This window comes from Acinonyx jubatus, chromosome C1, assembly GCF_027475565.1.
Source record: "Acinonyx jubatus isolate Ajub_Pintada_27869175 chromosome C1, VMU_Ajub_asm_v1.0, whole genome shotgun sequence".
NCBI lineage: Eukaryota > Metazoa > Chordata > Mammalia > Carnivora > Felidae > Acinonyx > Acinonyx jubatus.
Genome location: NC_069381.1, coordinates 165,124,327 through 165,143,375, shown reverse-complemented (window position 1 = coordinate 165,143,375; position 19,049 = coordinate 165,124,327). Strand labels below are relative to the sequence as shown.

The 19,049-nt window shown below is 33.3% G+C and overlaps 1 protein-coding gene across 1 annotated transcript in view; it reads left to right on the top strand.

Moving 5' to 3' along the window:
- The window catches only part of CWC22 (CWC22 spliceosome associated protein homolog), a 55,553-nt gene that overhangs the window by 31,377 nt on the left and 5,127 nt on the right, over positions 1-19,049 (top strand). Inside the window, exons 9-19 of the mRNA XM_015086842.3 lie at positions 444-579; positions 673-879; positions 972-1,034; positions 5,166-5,270; positions 6,654-6,735; positions 10,435-10,495; positions 14,280-14,357; positions 15,028-15,180; positions 16,855-16,982; positions 18,498-18,599; positions 18,695-18,915. Coding sequence (XP_014942328.2) covers positions 444-579; positions 673-879; positions 972-1,034; positions 5,166-5,270; positions 6,654-6,735; positions 10,435-10,495; positions 14,280-14,357; positions 15,028-15,180; positions 16,855-16,982; positions 18,498-18,599; positions 18,695-18,915 — 1,336 coding nt within the window. The remainder of the gene's footprint in view (positions 1-443; positions 580-672; positions 880-971; positions 1,035-5,165; positions 5,271-6,653; positions 6,736-10,434; positions 10,496-14,279; positions 14,358-15,027; positions 15,181-16,854; positions 16,983-18,497; positions 18,600-18,694; positions 18,916-19,049) is intronic.

The window sequence follows — 19,049 nt, the reverse complement described above, 5'->3', positions numbered from 1 at the left end:
GGAAATGGCTGTAAAGACTTGTGGTTGTGAAGAAGGGTATTAGAAAAAATAATAGTATTACTATTCTTCACATAGTGATTGTAAAAAATTAGTACATAATTTTTAGCTTATATTTGGAAGTTAATTATGGCATTTCCTATAAACATATCGTTTGATACATGTAAGAAGAATTATTTCTTCTGGAGATAAATCAAATAGTTGTATTTAGTATAATTCAGATTTTTGGAACAATCATCTGGAAATTTTTAAAAGATGCCTAATGAAAGTAAAAAAAATTTTATCCCATATTTGGAGTATTTCTATATGCATTATAAAACTTTGCTCATCAAATGTATAATATTGCTGCAAAAACAAGATTTGCTAATTTTTTAAATTACTGTTAATAGTAGGTTAATGTATTTAAAAGTATATTCTCTATTCCATATGTCTTCATTCTGTTTAAGGCACATGAAGTTTTATGCCTAGAGATGCTCACTTTGCTCCTGGAAAGACCAACTGACGATAGTGTTGAAGTAGCTATTGGTTTTCTCAAGGAATGTGGCCTTAAATTAACACAGGTGTCACCAAGAGGAATCAATGGCAAGTATATGCTCTCAGTTTGATATCGAGCTTTGGCTTGAGTATTATATTTTTTGCTTATTTTCCTGTTTTTTTCTTTGATTTTAACTTTAGCTATATTTGAGCGCCTCCGAAATATTCTCCATGAGTCTGAAATTGATAAAAGAGTTCAGTATATGATTGAAGTGATGTTTGCTGTACGGAAGGATGGATTTAAGGACCACCCTGTTATCCTAGAAGGACTTGATTTAGTAGAAGAAGATGATCAGTTCACTCATATGCTTCCTCTGGAGGATGACTATAATCCGGAAGATGTTCTTAGTGAGTCAGGGGTTGGGGGAGATTTGGGACGTGGGACACCAACAAATGTAAGTATAGAAAATAAACACTATTTTTTAATTTCTTTTTTTAAGATGTTTTCAAGATGGATCCTAATTTCATGGAGAATGAAGAGAAGTACAAAGCTATTAAGAAAGGTAGGTAGAATTTTATAGTCTATTTTGGATTAGTAGAAGCAATTCATGTAGCTCTATAATACTAATAGAAAGGTTTAGATCACTGACCTGATGAAATCTCTGCTCTTATGAAGCCATTTTCTTCACTTTTTTCCCCATGCATTAGTATTCTGCCTAGTGCTTGTTGGTGGTATTACTTCATTCTAAATTATTTACCTCTTTGTCCCTCTCCTCTTTCCCTGTGTTTAAATTATACAGCCCTTAAGTCTTATTCCTCTTAAGAAATATCCATATATTACTAATGGCCTTTATTTTATTTACTACCACTTAAGAATTACTGGTGGCTTTCATTTTAACTTCACTGCCACTTAAGAATTAGTACTTAAGTTTACCCCTGATTTAATGATCAACTGAATGCTATTCTTTTATTATAAAGTGCTGTACTTTATTATTTCTTGAGAGCAGATTGATATCCTGATAAAATCAATAATTCCAGACAGGGTATCAATGGTCAATAAATTGATAAATTGATTATTATTATCATTTGTATGTTGCCGATGTATTGTAAACACTAACTTTGGACAGACTTTGGTTTGTATTTTGTCTGCCTTTACAAGCTAAGTGACCTAGAACAAGTTACAAAACTTGTTTGATGTAAATGTTACTTGTTTAAGGATAAATAAAGTATAGAGCCAGTATTTAGGCAATGTTTTTTTTTTCACATTTGTATCATTTTTCTTCTAAAGCTAATATTCAGAATTACCTATATAATTATATTATAATTACAATTTTATGAGTTCCATTTCCCTCAAGCTGTGATTTTGTGTGAGAAGTACTTACTGTTCTGAAATCTCTCAGGAAGCAAGCAGGCAGCCTAGAGCTCTGTCACTGCCTGCATTTCCTATTTTAGTCATTTGGAAGTAGAATGAAATAGCAAGTAAAGTGTAAGCAGCTTCACATTTCTATACGCTATTCTACAAATCTGGTTCAATAAATAGATTTCTCTTCTTAGGTACCAGGTTCCTAGGGGCATTTCACTGCAACGGCCAGATTCCTTTTGCTATTATAATTTAGTTTCTAAACATGGAGAATTCCTTGGACCCATTTTGCCTTCTTTTCTTATGAACTTCCTTTTCTACAGTATCCCTCAAAGATGCTAAATGGATTTATGGAATTTTTACCATACCTGTTGTTTTTTTTGTTATTGTTTGTTTTTTTTAACTTGGGAACTCTCCATCTGTTTCTTTACGATATCAGCAGTTGGGCAGTGCCAGGAAAGTGGTACTTTCTTTAATTGTAGCACTTTCTTAAACTCTTTGAACTCAAGATCCCTTTCTACTCTTAATGACTACTTTATGAGACAAAAGAAATTTAAGAAAAATGGCATGTTTCATATATTTTGTACAATTTAATATCTGACTTAATAGGAAATGGATTTTCATATTGTTTGTGTTCAGTCTATTGCAATAGGTTGTTTGGATGTATAGGAAAAAAATTTCGCCTCACAGATAATATGTGGTTGGAAAAGAGAGAAGTATTTTAATAGCCTTTTCAGATAATGTGTATATTCTTCCTTAAGAGTATGCCTGTATTTAAAAGCTAATAGTTTTGGGTGTTTTTTGTTTTTTTTTTAATGTTTATTTATTTTGAGAGAGAGAGAGTGCAAGATGGGGAGGAGCAGAGAGAGAAGGAGAAATAGAAGGAGAGAATTCCAAGCAGGCTCCATGCTGTGGACACAGAACCCAAAGTGGGGCTCAGTCACATGAACCATAAGATCATGACCTGACCCGAAATCAAGAATCGGACACTTAATTGACTAAGTTACCCAGGTGCCCCCAAAAGCTGATAGTTTCTTAAAGATTAATTGAAATGTGAAACCTGAAACAGTATTCATGAATTTTCATACTCTATTACATTAAAATCCCCTGGCATATCACTTTGAATGGATCTTTTACCCATGCATGATTTCGTAACATGCTCCACTGATCATTTGGGAAATAGCAATTCACGCAGTTATGCATATCTTCCAAGTGTTAACATGTTAACATTATCAAAATTAAATTAGCACAGTATCAAGAAATCACATTTATTAATATTGCCACCTGTCTTACCAGAGAACTCTGAGTATTGGGAAACTGTCAAGCTCACGAGAATGGATACGAGTTTTCTAAAACTCTAATTTTCTCTTGAGAATTCTGATTTTATCATGGGGGTAAATATTTTTAATTATTTTCCTTGAAGTGACAGTCTCACTTTGTTTATATTTGAGAAAATGTCTGACAAAATGCCTAACAACTAACGTCAGCCATTCTGTCAAGTAAAAATGAAAAATGTAGCGAATTCCCGTGGCAGGTCCAAGCAGTCACATAGGTGCTTTTCTCTAAGATAACCATCACCATTGTGCATCTGTCTTTAACAGAAGGGCCGTACATGAACTTCATGTTTTGTTGTTCATGCCTACACATAAGGACTGAGATTTAATGAAATGAAATGCCCTTCCTCTTCAAGGGCATTCTTAAGTCAGACTGGCTTTTTAAAACCTCCTGCAAGAGCATGGCAGTAAAGAGCACAGTGACTGGTGCAGTTTGGTGCCTTGATTTGTGCTCAGGTTGCAGTGGTTTCAACCCCCATTGCTTTTGGACCACTGTAGATGTCAGCACAGTGAAAAGGCAGATAATGTCTTTGTATCGTTATGAAAACAATTTTGACCTCGCAGACCACCTGACAGGCCTCACTGACCCCTGAGGGACTCACAGAGCATACTTTGAAACCACTGCTTCATTCAGTTAATGAAATCCAATTATCATTGCCTAAGTGATTTCAGTAAGTAGATTCTAAAGTGGAGAGATGAGGAGAGGATGATGTAAACGACTAGACAATTCATTTGACCTTCATTCTTTCATAAAATGTTCTAGAACTGGCATAAAAAAAATGGCCACAGCAGGAAGTGGGCACAGCTTTAGTAATTAGCACCTTAGAGTGACCCAGGTGCACTTGTGTTTTAGGTCTTACAGCATTTGGGAAAACAGCAGGAGTGCCTGTCTTCCTACTATTGAATGCTAAATAGTTTCCTCTCTTAAAAGTCTGTCTAAGCCACATTATGTAATAGGAAACTAGACACATTAGATTATTACTTGAAGTCACATTTGTTAGAAGTATTCTTGGGATTTGTGTGTCAGCTAAGGATTGAATGACACCTCTTCATTTTAATAAAATGATTTATTTTTTAAGATAGGAAGTTTTCTGCTAACATTAAATGTTATATGTAGCTCCTGATTTATAGTGCTCAGTTAAATATAAGAAAGTAGAATTTTCCTAAAAATAAGTTCACCCCAAAACTTTATATTAAAATCTCTGATTGTACTAGAAATGCAAAAGTGAAGTATTAGCCAGGTTTGTAAAATCTTTTATCTGATTAATAGAGGACACCATTGGGCAAAATACAATTTTAGTTTTTGTTATTTGTTAACTATTAATATGGTGACTGGACCCACGTATTGTCTGATTTACATCACTGTTTTCATCTCCTTCTGAAGGTGAGTTGTATTTTAAGATGCAATTTTCCAGTGAAGCGCTTATCTTACTAATTTTTTTTTTAAGGCTTTTAAACTTCTGTATCTGTTTACATATGGAAAGTCTTTAGATTAATTGTAATGTTCTATTTAAGTATACATAATAAAAATCTCATCACTGTTTATTTAAAGTAAACACTAAATTATGCAATTATTTTTTCTGCGTTCTTCATCTTTCACAAAACATTCTTACCCTAAATTCTTTTTTTCTAGATCTAGCCTTAGCTTTTTATAGTAGACGATCTCTTTTGATGCTGAACTATTATTTTGACTCCAGTGTACCTGTTTCCATTCATAATTTATTTTTCCAGTGGTCTTGCTGTTTTGGAAAACCTTCATCTACTATTTCTTTGTTCTTTTCATCCCTTCCTTATTTTATGACCATTTTCTAGCTGGCAGAAGAATGATACATACGGCTCTCTGACCACTTAGGCAATAACATAGGCCTGGGTGATCATCTTTGTTGGGTGGTAAACTGGAACAACACTATGGATTTCGGCCAACTGAGAATTATCTTCTCAGAATGAGATTCATGTGTATCACTTGCTCACTGATATTTTCCTATACTTTGTTCTGGTAGAAATTCTTGATGAAGGAGATAGTGACTCAAACACAGACCAAGATGCTGGAAGTAGTGAAGAGGAAGAGGAAGAAGAGGAGGAAGAGGGAGAAGAAGATGAAGAAGGTAAAAGTGTAGCTCATTCAAATAATACTGTAAAATATTCTGAAATTAAATTAATTTTAATGTAATCCTCTAAAATAAATTAGGATTGTTCATTAAATTTATTTATTATTTATGTATTATATTATTTAATTTATTAAACTAACATTATCCTCTAAAATTAATTAGTAAATTAATTCTAATGTAATCCTCTAAAATAAAATCTGTGGAGGCCTGGGAATTGCTACTGGCATCTGGTAGCTGGAGGCTAGGGATGCTGTTAAACATACTACAAGTCACAAGACTGCCCCCCAGGACAGATTATTATCTAGCCAGTAATGTCAGTATTTAAGGTTGAAAACTCTGCTCTAAAAGTATTAAACAAGGAAATCATTTTTTTTAATATCAGCATAATTTTAATTTGACATTTTATGCATGTGACTATAAACTGTGAAAAAGATGCATTCATGTTGAGTGCATGTGATTTCTGCAACCCTGGCATGAATGTGACACATGAAAGTGATGAGATATTTTCTATTCATTTTGGCAAAATAGAGTAGGGAGGCCAGAAGCTGTGTTTGCACAGAGCAGGCATGATCTTCTTTAGCTTTGATTGCTTTATTTCACAGAAAAGTAAGCTCAGAACTTTAGTTTGGTTAAGTCTCAGTTAAAACATCAGAACGTACATACACTGGTCATTATTTACTTACATTACGTACTTGAAAATATTAAAAGTATGTCTTTTCCTTCTAAGACACAATGCATTTTAGTTCTGTCTTGAAGTGTAATTAGTTTTCTACAACATATTTTATAAAAGTAAATTCAATTTTTCCAGTGTCTTTCTTATTTAAAATGTTTCCTAACTACCTGTGTACTACATTTACTTCAGAATTTTTGTTTCATGTGAAAATACTGTTCAAATAAAAACTATTAAATATTTCTAAGAGAAGTTTCCATGAATTAGATAAGAGAAAATTTTGATAAATACACATATTTAAAATGGACCCATCCAGTCTGTCATGATAATCCAGTGTTCTCTGAAACTGAATTTCCACCTGTAAATTACAGTTCTTCCAAATTGTCATGTTTATAACTCTAGAAATAATATCTTAGCAAACGATACCATGAGCACTGCCTTTTATAGTGTCTAAATGAGCAAGTGGCACAGAAACAAAAATAATATTTCTGGCTTGATTCTGGACTTCTTTGAACTGACATAAGTTATTAAAATACTCTAAGATATGACAAGAGACTAGAAATGGTTACTTTGAACTCCGCAGAAAAGAGTAGTAGTATTATTAAACTAGATTCTAAATATTTATGAAAAATTATTATGTAGAGATACATGTACATTTCTTCACATTTATTTTTGTAGTTTTGTAATTGGTTATGTTTAATTTCTTTCAGGACAAAAAGTGACTATTCATGACAAAACAGAAATCAATCTAGTCTCATTTCGTCGTACAATTTATCTTGCTATTCAGTCAAGGTAAGATACTGTAGCTCTGTTGATCCTTGCTTTTCACAGGAGATGGAAAAGAAGATGAAATTTTTCATATCTGATAACAGAAAACTAGATACCATTTCAGGGATTCTCAAACTACCTGCCCAACTTCATAGATCCCTACTGTTGGTTCTTTGATTCAAAAGAAAATTATCTTTTCTTATTTGGAAGGTCTATTCATGTTACATAATTAAACAGAGTTCTTTTAACTGTCATTCCTCATAGTTAAATATAACTAATAAAAACCTGAAAACAACTCTATATTATAGAGCTGGCACAGTATATAGTTGTGTAGTAGAAATTTAGTATTTTTTTAATTTGGTTTCTTATTCTGTTATGATAACTTTTGGATACTGATTTGCCGTGCAGATGGAAATGAATATAAATGGAAATAGGAATTAGGAGGTTTTGAGGACCCTTTGAAGTAATGTTAAGTAAGAACTATTATGATGTCATACGAATATCCTATTCCCTTTGAAGGCTGAGTTTGGTTTTGAAGAGAAATAAATGAAATATGAAATGCTTAGTACATCTGTTGTTTTTTATGCGAATCAACCTATTGATTTAATGGGCACAGTGTTTACATTTTACACTGGAGGATGAATGTTTTCTCAGTTTTGTTTTCTTACTAGGTTTTGTATATTTCCATTTCATATGATGTAATAGCAAAAATGATTCATACGTAGGAGTCATCCTGTTTTTATTCTGTCTGAAAACTTTTTGGCTTAGATTCATTTTCAGAAAGAAAAATGTTAAAAAGCAAAACATTGGCTAGAAATATTTTTGGTTTATCCTTACCTATTTCTTTGCCTCTCAAATGAAAGAAAAACTATTAAATATTTTTTCATACAAACTTAAAATAGAAAATGAGTTTTTGTTACAGATAAAAATTCTTAGAGTTTGACCTTTCATTTATCCTTTTTTACAAATTCAACAGTAATCACTTGTAAACAGTAGATTCACTGCTTTAATATTGCTGTTAACATTAATTTTGAAAGAGTTACAGTGGAGCTCTTTGAATAATTATTTAAATAAAACTGTTTTTTTAGCTTACCAAACCTTGATAATCCTTGAATCACATGAAATATTTGAACAAGGAAGCATTAGGTCACAGTCACAATTACAGAGTGGTAAGAACTCTAGTAACAGCAATACTGTATTATATGTTAGTATTTGTTAAGAGTTTTGAGCCCCCAAATGCCAAGTAAAAATAATGTATTTATAACAAAATTTGCTGTACTTAATTAAAAGCTCATACAAATTTTAGGAAAGAACCACACAGACTTCAGCAGAAAGGTGTTTAAAGGACATGGTTGAGGGATTCATGTAATGGGATCCTGAAACATAAAGTTATCAAATAAATATCACTCTAGAACAATAAATGCTATTGTTGGTCATTAAAACAGCAAAGCGATTTACTTTGGTTTTTTTTCCCAAGGCAACAGTACTCAGTACTAATGATTTTAGTGAAATACATATAAACATCGGTGGGAATTTAAAGGGGTACACTGTCTGCGGAAAGCCTTTTGGTAACGTGAATCAAGGGCTTAGTGTCCATGCCGTTAGACAATCCTTTTTCATTATATTTCTTAAAGAAATACATACTGACAGAGAATTACAGAGAGAATTGTTCAATATGGAAAAAAAAAGAGACCACCTTGTCCAATACAAATAACAAAATGTCCAGTTTATGCCACCATTGAAAATCAGGCTAGTGGGGAATTGTTACTGATTTGGGCAAGTGGTCTGACTTAATGTTCAGTGGGGAAAAAACTGTATACTGTATAGTACTGTACCAGTAGTATTTTCTTCACTGTTTCAATAGGTAGGCAGATTCTAGAAGTAGTATATAACATCTCAACAATGGTTGTCTTGAGAGGAAATTGGATTATAGACTTTGTGTCTACTTTTTCCAGTTTTTTTTAGTCTTACATTGATAGTAAACCAATCTATACGAAATATAAATTAAGAATGGAATATAACTCATCAAGTCAGATGGCAGTGAGGGCATCATACAGTTTGCTTTCGGAAATCTTGTAAACAAAACTAAGGTCGGACAGCTGAACTGTGTGGTGATTTTATTGTTTTTATATCTTTCCTTTTAGACTTGTTGACTGATCTCACCAGCACTCTTTTTATCATCTTGTTACTATCCTGGCTCCTAAATGACCCTCTCTCATTGACACAAAACATAAAACAACACCATTGGTTTTGTTATTGAAATGTAGACATTCCTGTTTATTCTTGCTTTCAAATGATGTTCCACTCTGATTTTGCATTTTTGAAGCTGTAGCATCAGAAGGAGGTGGGACTGTCGTTGCCCATCAGAGTTTCTTAGGTTGGAAACATCAACAAAACCATTTGTAAACACAGCTTGAAAACTAGTATCATGTGAAATCTTTTTCTGTACCCTTCCCTCAATACTTATTTGTGTTAAACCTGAAATTCATTTGATTTAGCAACCTAAGATAACTGAAATATCAAACTTAGTTCATTTAATATTCACGTTTAGTGTAACTTCAAAACAATCTTGATATGGGGAGTCACCAAATACTTTTAAAATAAAGCAAGAAGGAAAATAGACTATCATACAGTTAATTTTCTCCCTGGTACTTACTAGATAAAAGGACAGTTGTAAAATATTTTCCTTGACTACTTATTTTTCAGAAATTTCATAGGTTTATTCCTGCATACTAATTCTGTTTCTTGAGGAAAATTAAAACTAGAAAAGAAAACAGTGTCTTTCAAAATACTTTTTGGTAATACTGCTATATTCTTGAAGTTTATCAACTGTAGTTTAATATTTTAATCTTAATGCTAGATATTTAATATTTCCCATTGCAAAAGCTCTTTTTGATATATTTCTTTTTTCTTTATAGTTTTTTTCTTAATTCCATTACATTGTACCATCCACAGTTATTATTCTGTTGTGCTTATGAAGCTCAATAAGTATCAGAAACTAAGGAATACAAAGGAATTATAAAACTAAATTCATAATCATTCTGATTATTTTATCCTGTTATCAAAAGAATAAAGGTTGAACATTCTGCAAAAAGTACAAATATATTAGCATTATTCCTAAATTGAATTCACATTGAATTTGATAATTCTCTTAAGCATATTAGAATTATTTTTACTGCAACTTATATGGCATAAAAGCAGTTTTTTTCCTTGTAAGTGATTTTGGTTATTTACCGTTTTTATACTTAGTTTTTGAAAATGTAACACAAAAGCACTGTGTTTGAGTATGAATCAAGATAACTTGTAAATGTGGTGATTAAGCCCTAGATGTCATGATGGGCTCTGGAGCATCTTTATCTCTTCCTGACTTGGGTCAGAGATAAGTGCAAGTACTTAGCAGTGTAATAAAATTTGTCCACTTTCTATCTATATGTTTGCCTGTTCTGGGCATTTTATATAAATGGAATCCTACTGTATGTGGTCTTTTATATCTGACTTTTTCCACTTAGCATAATTCAGAGTTCATCCATGTTGTAGTATGTCTCAATACTTCATTCTTTGTAGAATTAAGAGCTATGTCTTTTGTTTATACACAATAGAGTACTGTGAAGTTACTGTAAAAAGCTTATTTAAAACAATTATTAAAGTAAGATCCTTTTTTATAAAACATAGTTCAACTATGCTGCAAGTTTTTAACCTATTGTGTCTGTTTTATCTCTACAGCTTAGATTTTGAAGAATGTGCTCACAAATTGCTGAAAATGGAGTTTCCTGAAAGCCAAACAGTAAGTTGATGTTTTTTTCTTCTATTAGGAAATAATATAGTTTATAAAAATGTTTAAAGCAGTTCATAGGTTTTATGAATTGAAATAACTCAGTATTGGATATTCTGTTTTTAATGTAGTTATTCTAAAATTTTAAAGTAACTTGAAACTTAGTCCTAGGGTGTTTCATAAGTGCTACTCATTGCAATGAATTAAATGGGCTGCTTAAATGGGATGTGGGGGGAAAAGGAAGAAGTCTGTCAGAACCATTACACATTACATGAGTTTCTGAGTGGTTGCCTATAAATCAAATAGGTGGCCTAAATACAATAAGAAATTTGTTCCTTAGTGAATTGCTTAGCCCATCTACTTAATGTGCTCAAGCATTCTTTTGTGGTAGAAATTATAAAGGTCACCATACATGTTATTACATTACTTTAATTGTATATGGAAGAATCTGTGTAATTTTTTTTCATTCATTAACTCAGCAGTCTATGTTTACCATATACTACATGTCAGACACTCTACAAGGTGTCAGGGATTCAGTGGTCCATAAAGTACATATTAGCCCCCTCTTAGTCCATGAGACTCATAGTCTTATAACTCCCTATACTTCACTGTTCAAAGTATCATGGAACCCTAATGCCAAAAATAGTAAAGACTGGATTGAGTAGATTATCTTGGTTTTTTTTGCTAGTTGCATTCTTGTGTATGTTGCTCCCTGCCCATCTGCATTTTAAATCCTTGGAACCTGAGCCAAGGCTTTTAGGGTTTTGTTCTTCACATCTTGCTTTACATGTGGTAGACCCAGCAGAGATGCCAGAGTGAATATATCAACTGTAGGCAGTTTCGTTTCTAGTTCTAAAAGATCTTGTCTATCTGAGCTGTTACCATTAGGTGTGAGTGCTTTGTCTTAAGGCTTTAAATATGATCTGTTATGGAGATTGGCAGACTGTAACCCAGGCCCACTGCCCATTTTTGTAAATAAAATTTTAGTGGAATACAGCCATGCCCATTGGTTGGTGGATCGTGTATAGTTGTTTTCACCCTATAGCAGCAGAATTCACTAGTTGCAACAGAGACCGTATGGCCTCTAAAGCCTAAAATATTTACTATTTGGCCTATGATAGAAAAAGTTTACCAACCTTTCTTCTAAATTATAGATTTCTTCTTGAAATGCCATGGTACGTAATTTTGAGATGAAATTTTTTTTTTCAAATTTAAAAAGTTCTTTTTTCCCTCTTAAAGTTTATTTTTTGGTATATTAATAACAGTATACCTATTTGTACCCTGGGTGTACCTGATGTGTCACCATTGAAAGGAAATAAATTAGGGAATTAACCTTTAAAATTATAAAAAAAAAAAAAACCTTTAAAATTATAATTGAAACTGAAATTACTATATGATCTTGTCACATTATTTGAGGAGTATAATTAAGTCTTTATACGTTTTATTAATACTAGTTCAGAGGATAGTTGTTCTAGAACTAACCTCAAAATATTTTGATAGCATTTGGAAGAATGTCTTAGTACATCTATTTTCATGCACTCAAAAGACTCTCCTGAAATTGCTATAATATTTAATTAAAATGTTAAAATATTTAATTATTCTAAGCCACAGGGAATAACTCTTATAATTACATTTAGTCTAGGGAATAAAGTAATTTGTTTTGCAAGTAGCACTGGCTTTATTAGCAATGCTATCAGTATATTACTATGTTATATTGTTTAAAACCTGATTAACTGTTATGTTACTGTAAAATACAATGTTGGTAGAAAGAGTTGAAAATGCATTTTAATATCAAATTAACATAATATGGCAGAACTCAGAGAAGCCTTATTTTAACTTTTTACTACTATATTAAAATTTTGACAAAGTACATCTTTTCAGAACTTACACATTGAGAAGCATTTTATTTAATTGAGGTAACTTCTGAGTAATCATAAAAAATAATAATTTAGCAATGTAACGACATCTAAAAATATCCTCATATTGTGAATTAAGGCCTTTGAGTAGAGTGTTTTATAAGCAGACTATCAACTTCTAGAGCAGCGTGGTCCAATAGAACTTTCTGCAATGATGAAAATATTTATATTCTACACTGTCTAGTACAGTAGCCACTAGTCACATACGGATTTTGAGTACTTGAAAATGTGACTAGTGTGACCGAAGAATGGAAATTTTATGTAATGTTAAGTAATGTAACTAATTAGCTACATATAGCTAGGGGCTACCATGCTAGTTGAAAATATAAAGGTAAAATTAAATAGAAGTAAAAATGAACTGAATGGGTATATGTTATATTTTGTAGGCTGGCTTTCCATTTATAGAAAGCAGATATATTACAGTTACTATATTTGGAAAAAATAATTTTTAACTTTTTGATAAATGTCTTGTAGAAAAAGATAATCACTACTACAGCAGTGGTCAGAGAATGAATATATGCCTATTTTCATTTTGTCTCCAATGATGTGTCCATGTTGTCTGCGTTTCATCATCAGTGAAATTGATACAGTTTGAATATTTGGATATTTCATTTGAGTATTTTAAAATTGTAAATCATTTGTGATGATGGTATTTCCGGTCCTGGATTTACTCTTGCATTTATTAGTTCAAGAGAATTTTTTTTCCCCCAAATAATTTTTTTTAATGTTTATTCATTTTTTGAGAGCTAGAGAGAGAAAGAATGCTAGTGAGGGAGGGACAGAGAGAGAGGGAGACACACAATCTGAAGCAGGCTTCAGGCTCTGAACTGTCAGCACAGAGCCCAACGCAAATCCCAAACCCACGAACCAAGAGATCATGACCTGAGCCAAAGTTGGACGCTTAACTGTCTGAGCCACCCAGGCACCCATAGTTCAACAGAATTTTTATACAGGAATTTTCAAAGCACAAAAATAGCTGATTGGCAATATATTATTCCAGCAGTTATGGAATGATTTGATCTATTTGTATAGATTTATCAATAGATCTATATGTATAACATTTATTTTGAGGCTAGCAAATCCAACCACAGAGGTGTTTTTTTCTTTATTCTTTTAAATACATTTCTTGTTGGGGCGCCTGGGTGACTCAGCCAGTTAAGCGTCCAACTTCGGCTCAGGTCATGATCTCACAGCTTGCGAGTTCGAGCCCCGCGTCGGGCTCTGTGCTGACAGCTCAGAGCCTGGAGCCTGCTTCAGATTCTGTGTCTCCCTCTCTCGTTGCCCCTCCTCTGCTCACATTCTGTCTCTCCCTCTCTCTCAAAAAAATAAACATAAAAAAATTAAATACATTTTTTCTTTATTAACCAGAATGTCATTTAAGTTAATGTTGTAGCTGTACTTATTTATGCCTAAATAAAGACTCATCTTCTACCTTTTCCATACTAATTAAATATATTCTTAAGAATTGAGTTTAAAGGTATGTAACTAAACTGTCAGGTGGTATATTGATGATCTATATTTTAAAAAATTTTGTGTAGAATCTTTTTAGAATATAGTCTATTCAATCTTTTCTTGGTGTATCTTTTTCATATAGTAGATTTTATTGAAGTGGTTCATACTTAATTTGAATTGAGAATTTTATAATCTAATTAGCATAGATGACCTTGGAAACTGTCAGCCAGACTGAAGGCTTTGAAAAACTATAGGCCTGACATAGATTGAATTTTTTATTTTGTCTTAATAACTTAAGCTCACAAAGCTTAGGAAATTTTGTGTGTTTAAAATCTTATTTAAAAATTCAGGCTGTCTCTATCATATTGATAAATTATAGCATGGATTCATTGTATTTTGAATCATTAATGAATTTTTTTTCCAAACAGAAAGAACTCTGCAACATGATACTTGATTGTTGTGCCCAACAAAGGACCTATGAAAAATTTTTTGGCTTATTAGCTGGGGTGAGTTCCAGCCTCATTTTTCTTGTTGGAATTTAATAGCATCACTAAGGGAATCCTTAACATGAATATTGTGAATTACTGTGTCTTCTTTGTGGTCTGGTCTAATACAATAGCATATCTCTGATAAAATCTCGTTGCTCTTCCCTTCCTCAGGTTTCCTACCCTGTGTAGTTTCCTCCTTTCCTACTTCATTTTGTGGTGCCTTAACATTGCATAGGTCTCTTCTAGAACTTTTTGAGATTCTATATGCTTTGTAACAATTTCCCAAAGAGGACAATTAAATGTTGCCTTTTCAAAATCTCAAAGCTGTTTTTGAAGTCAAGTGCATGTTCAGGCAGCACAAATAGATCATGAGTTAAAATAAGTTTTTAAATCTAAACTCTACCCACAGAGAAATATATTTGTATACTATGCAAATGTATGTGTCTATGATAAGATACTTGTATAATTTTGTTTTAGCATATAAATCCCAAGTAAATAGGGATGATATATATTATCCTTTTTTTTTTTTTGAGCATTCTGTCATACAGCACAAAAAGATTGAGTAATGTGATGTATAAAAGATTTACTAATTTTTGATTCAATAAATTCAGGAGGATCTGATATACTCATAATGGTATTGACAGTCAACTTTTAGTAGTACTGACATTCAATTTTTTTTATTTGTTAGCGATTTTGCATGCTAAAAAAAGAATACATGGAATCCTTTGAAAGTATATTCAAAGAACAATATGATACCATCCATCGCTTGGAAACAAACAAATTGAGAAATGTTGCTAAGATGTTTGCTCACCTTTTATACACTGATTCACTTCCATGGAGTGTAAGTAGATGGATCGATATTTATACTTCCTTCCTAATCCTGTTATTCTCAAGTAGGTATTAAGTATAGTATAGCCGTACTTTTCCTATGTAGGAAATGTACTTTAAAATGAAATGTATAGTTGGGGTGCCTGGGTGGCTTAGTCGGATAGGCATCCGACTTCAGCTCAGATCATGATCTCACGGTTAGTGAGTTCAAGCCCTGCGTCGGGCTCTGTGCTGACAGCTCGGAGCCTGGAGCCTGCTTCGGATTCTGTGTCTCCCTCTCTCTTTCTGCCCCTCCCCCGGCTCATGCTCTGTCTCTCTCTCAAGAGTAAATATTAAAAAAAAAAAAAGATTTAAAATGAAATATATACCAAACTTTTACTGTAATGGCAGTCTTTGAGGCTATATTCAGATAACATGAGATCGAGAAGCTAAGTAAATAACATGAGTGTTAAGAAATACAACCCAGGGTGATATTAACAGTCCAAACATCACAGTGCTTTTTAAAAGTGATAGCTAGTGGTGTTTTCAGGGAAAACAATAGCTTTTTGTCTTCTCTGTGTGTGCACACATGCATGCACACTCATATACCACATACATCTTACTTTGGTGGTCATGTATCATGTAGCCATAGTTATTTAGAACAAGATAAGATATTCTTGATACAGAAATGTACACTGGATTGGAACTTGAAATGCATTCATGAAGCTGGCATTTATTGTACAACCTCTGTTCATCCAACAACCATTCATTTAGTTACTAGATAAGAGCCTAGTCACTTGAGAGAGATAGTGGGCATCCAGAGTGAATTATTTATGGTCTCTGCTTTCATAAGAAATATATAAGGTAAGGTATGCCCATAGTGCTAGTATAAAATAAAAAGTGATAGGTTATGAGAAAAGTGAAATTGAAAGAAGGAAATTACATCCAAGAGGAAAGAAAGAAAAGGATCACACTGTGGAATACCACAACCTGATGATAGAATGAAGCAACAAAGTGAGCTCATAAACATTGGATGGACTGTTGTAATACTGTAGGTACTAAACATGTCTAGCTGTACTAATAGGCATTTTGTGAGCAGACCTAGGAGCCTGATCATAATAATTTTTTTACTTCTTTCTTTTCCCTCTGGGAATGAAAATGACATCAAGTGTTTAAACAATCGAACCAAATGGGTTTCTGGAACACAGAACTCATAAAAACTGGAGCTTACTTTTATTTTTATTTGTCCTAAAACCTCTCTCCATGAACTTCCGTTTTTAAGCCTCTATCTTAATATTCAGAACAAGCCATCACTCTTTCTGTCTTTACTCTTGTCGTATATGTCCTATACAAAACTATAGCCTAATGCTCTAAGTAGCAGTTTGCCCCAAACCCTTATACATCCATGTTTTGATGAGTGAGTTTTAGGAGCTAGTAATCTTTGCTTCAGCATTATATACTCATGGCAGAATATATCTCTGCTATAAAAAGCACATTACTCAAGAAAGAAAGAACTCTATTTCTGTAGCATCTTAGCATTATGAAAATTAGCATAGAGAGGTAGTCTTAAACTTTGCCAAGAAGTAATACTTACTAGGACAAAGAAAGATATTCACAGATAATTCTTTAGAGACACTTCAAGTTATCAGTGTTGGTCATTTTATCTTTTGAACAAAATAAACTTGTCTTTTTTAATTTTAATTTTCAGGTTCTTGAATGTATAAAGCTGAGTGAGGAAACCACTACATCATCCAGTAGAATTTTTGTTAAAATATTTTTCCAAGAATTGTGTGAATATATGGGTCTTCCTAAACTTAATGCAAGATTAAAGGATGAGTAAGTTTATCATTATGCACTTTTTATTCTTACTGTACTCAGGAATTTTCCTCCATTTTAGCGACATAAGTCCACCCTTAGTCGTAAAAATAAGAGGTAAGCCCCTAGGACTTTCTTCATCCATTAGTTACTACTCTGAATCTCATGTTCTGTGGCACAGGACAACATGTAATTTTAGTGATGGATTTTAGTCCCAGTAGAGACAGCACAGAATTAATGCCTCTTTGAATTTAGTTACAACACACAGGATTATTTTGCATGCCCACTGGAGTTTTCCAATAATGAGTGCTTACAGTTTTATTTTCATTTTTAATGCTAATTTTGAACCTTAGAATATTAATTTTTGTGTTATCAGTGGACAATTGTGAATATATACAGATGATTCAGTCATGTAATTGTTCACATTATTACACTGAATTAGGGCCTTATTCCAGGACTGTCGTGTAATCCCTATCCCAGTTTTCTTATTTCCTGTATATTCACATTGCCTCCTGCCACTTGCATCGGCTTCTACTGCATTCACACTACTGAAATCATCCTTTCAGATTTCTTAGTGACTATCTGCCAAATCAAGTACTTTTTCTCAGCCCTCACAGCCCTCACTTCCCAGCCTCCCTTAGACAGTTGACCACTTCCTCACTGTGGCTCCTCACTTTCTTGTCATTCTGCCTTACTCTTCATGGTCTCTGCTCTTCAGCCTCCCTCTCCTCTTCGCCAGTTTCTATTCTGGGCTCAACATGCCCCCTCTGTGCTATTCTGTCTACTCCCCTTGGCTTCAGAGACTTACTTATTGGTCTCCATCTACTTCACCAGGTTTATCTCCCCCCCCTCTCCACAGCCTGCACCAACATTGCTCCACTCGTTCGTACTTTCTTACCTCCAGAGCTAGAAATATACACTCTTGGTCTATCCATCAGACTCTTCCTCATTCTTATTTGTCAGTTTTTTCTATGAAACGGTTTGTCCTGCTGGTTAGTCATTCGGTGTAGCACTCCAAAGGACATGTCCAAACCACCTTGTACTGTTAATGTTTTCTGTTTGTTCCCCTCCATAGAAATAGTAATTACATGCAGTCTTCATCCATCACTTCTTCCTTTTGTTGACGATTTTTCCCCAACCCCCAATGCCATGCATAGTGCTGTGCATGCATCCATGTGGATATATGTATACAACAGAGATTTGTTTTTACTTTGCGTTATATACATTCACATACTGTGTGTGTGTGCGCGTGTGTTTGTATATGTTGCACAATATGTGTGTGGTGTATAAAAATGTTTTTAAATCCTCTGTTGTATATTTATAGAAATCAAGTATAGTAAATTATGACTTGACCCTATTCATTTTATTTAGATAGCATGTAGTCTAACCTAATAAATGATATAAATCACCTCCTTGATTGTATTTCATTTATTAATTTCGTAATACATAGAAAATCTGCAAAATGACTGTATATGAACTTTGCCTTTTAATCTTCAAGCAATGTGTTCTCTTTTGTTCATTTTTTTCTTCTTTTAGAACCCTACAGCCATTTTTTGAAGGGTTATTACCCCGAGATAATCCAAGAAACACTCGGTTTGCCATCAACTTCTTTACTTCTATAGGACTTGGAGGTTTAACGTAAGGATAATTTTCAGGATTTTTTTTTCATCTTATAAAGCTATCCCACAGTTGCCTTTGGAGCAAAAACTAACAGAGGTTGTATCTTTAATTAGGGATGAATTGCGCGAGCATCTCAAAAATACACCAAAGGTCATTGTGGCACAGAAACCAGACGTTGAGCCAAATAAATCCTCTCCTTCCTCTTCCTCTTCCGCATCCTCATCTTCAGAGTCTGACTCCTCTGCCTCTGAATCGGACAGCAGTGATAGCAGTTCGGAGTCTTCCAGTGAGGAAAGCGATTCTTCATCCAGCAGTAGTCAGAGCTCTGCCTCAGGTACTGAAACTCATTTAAAATTGATTGGGCTCTTTTCTAACAAGTATATTGCTGGTGATGTTTACAGTGAGGGAAGAAAATAAGTTGATTGCTTAATTATTTTAGAGTTCAGTTGTTTAAAAGCCACGATTAAT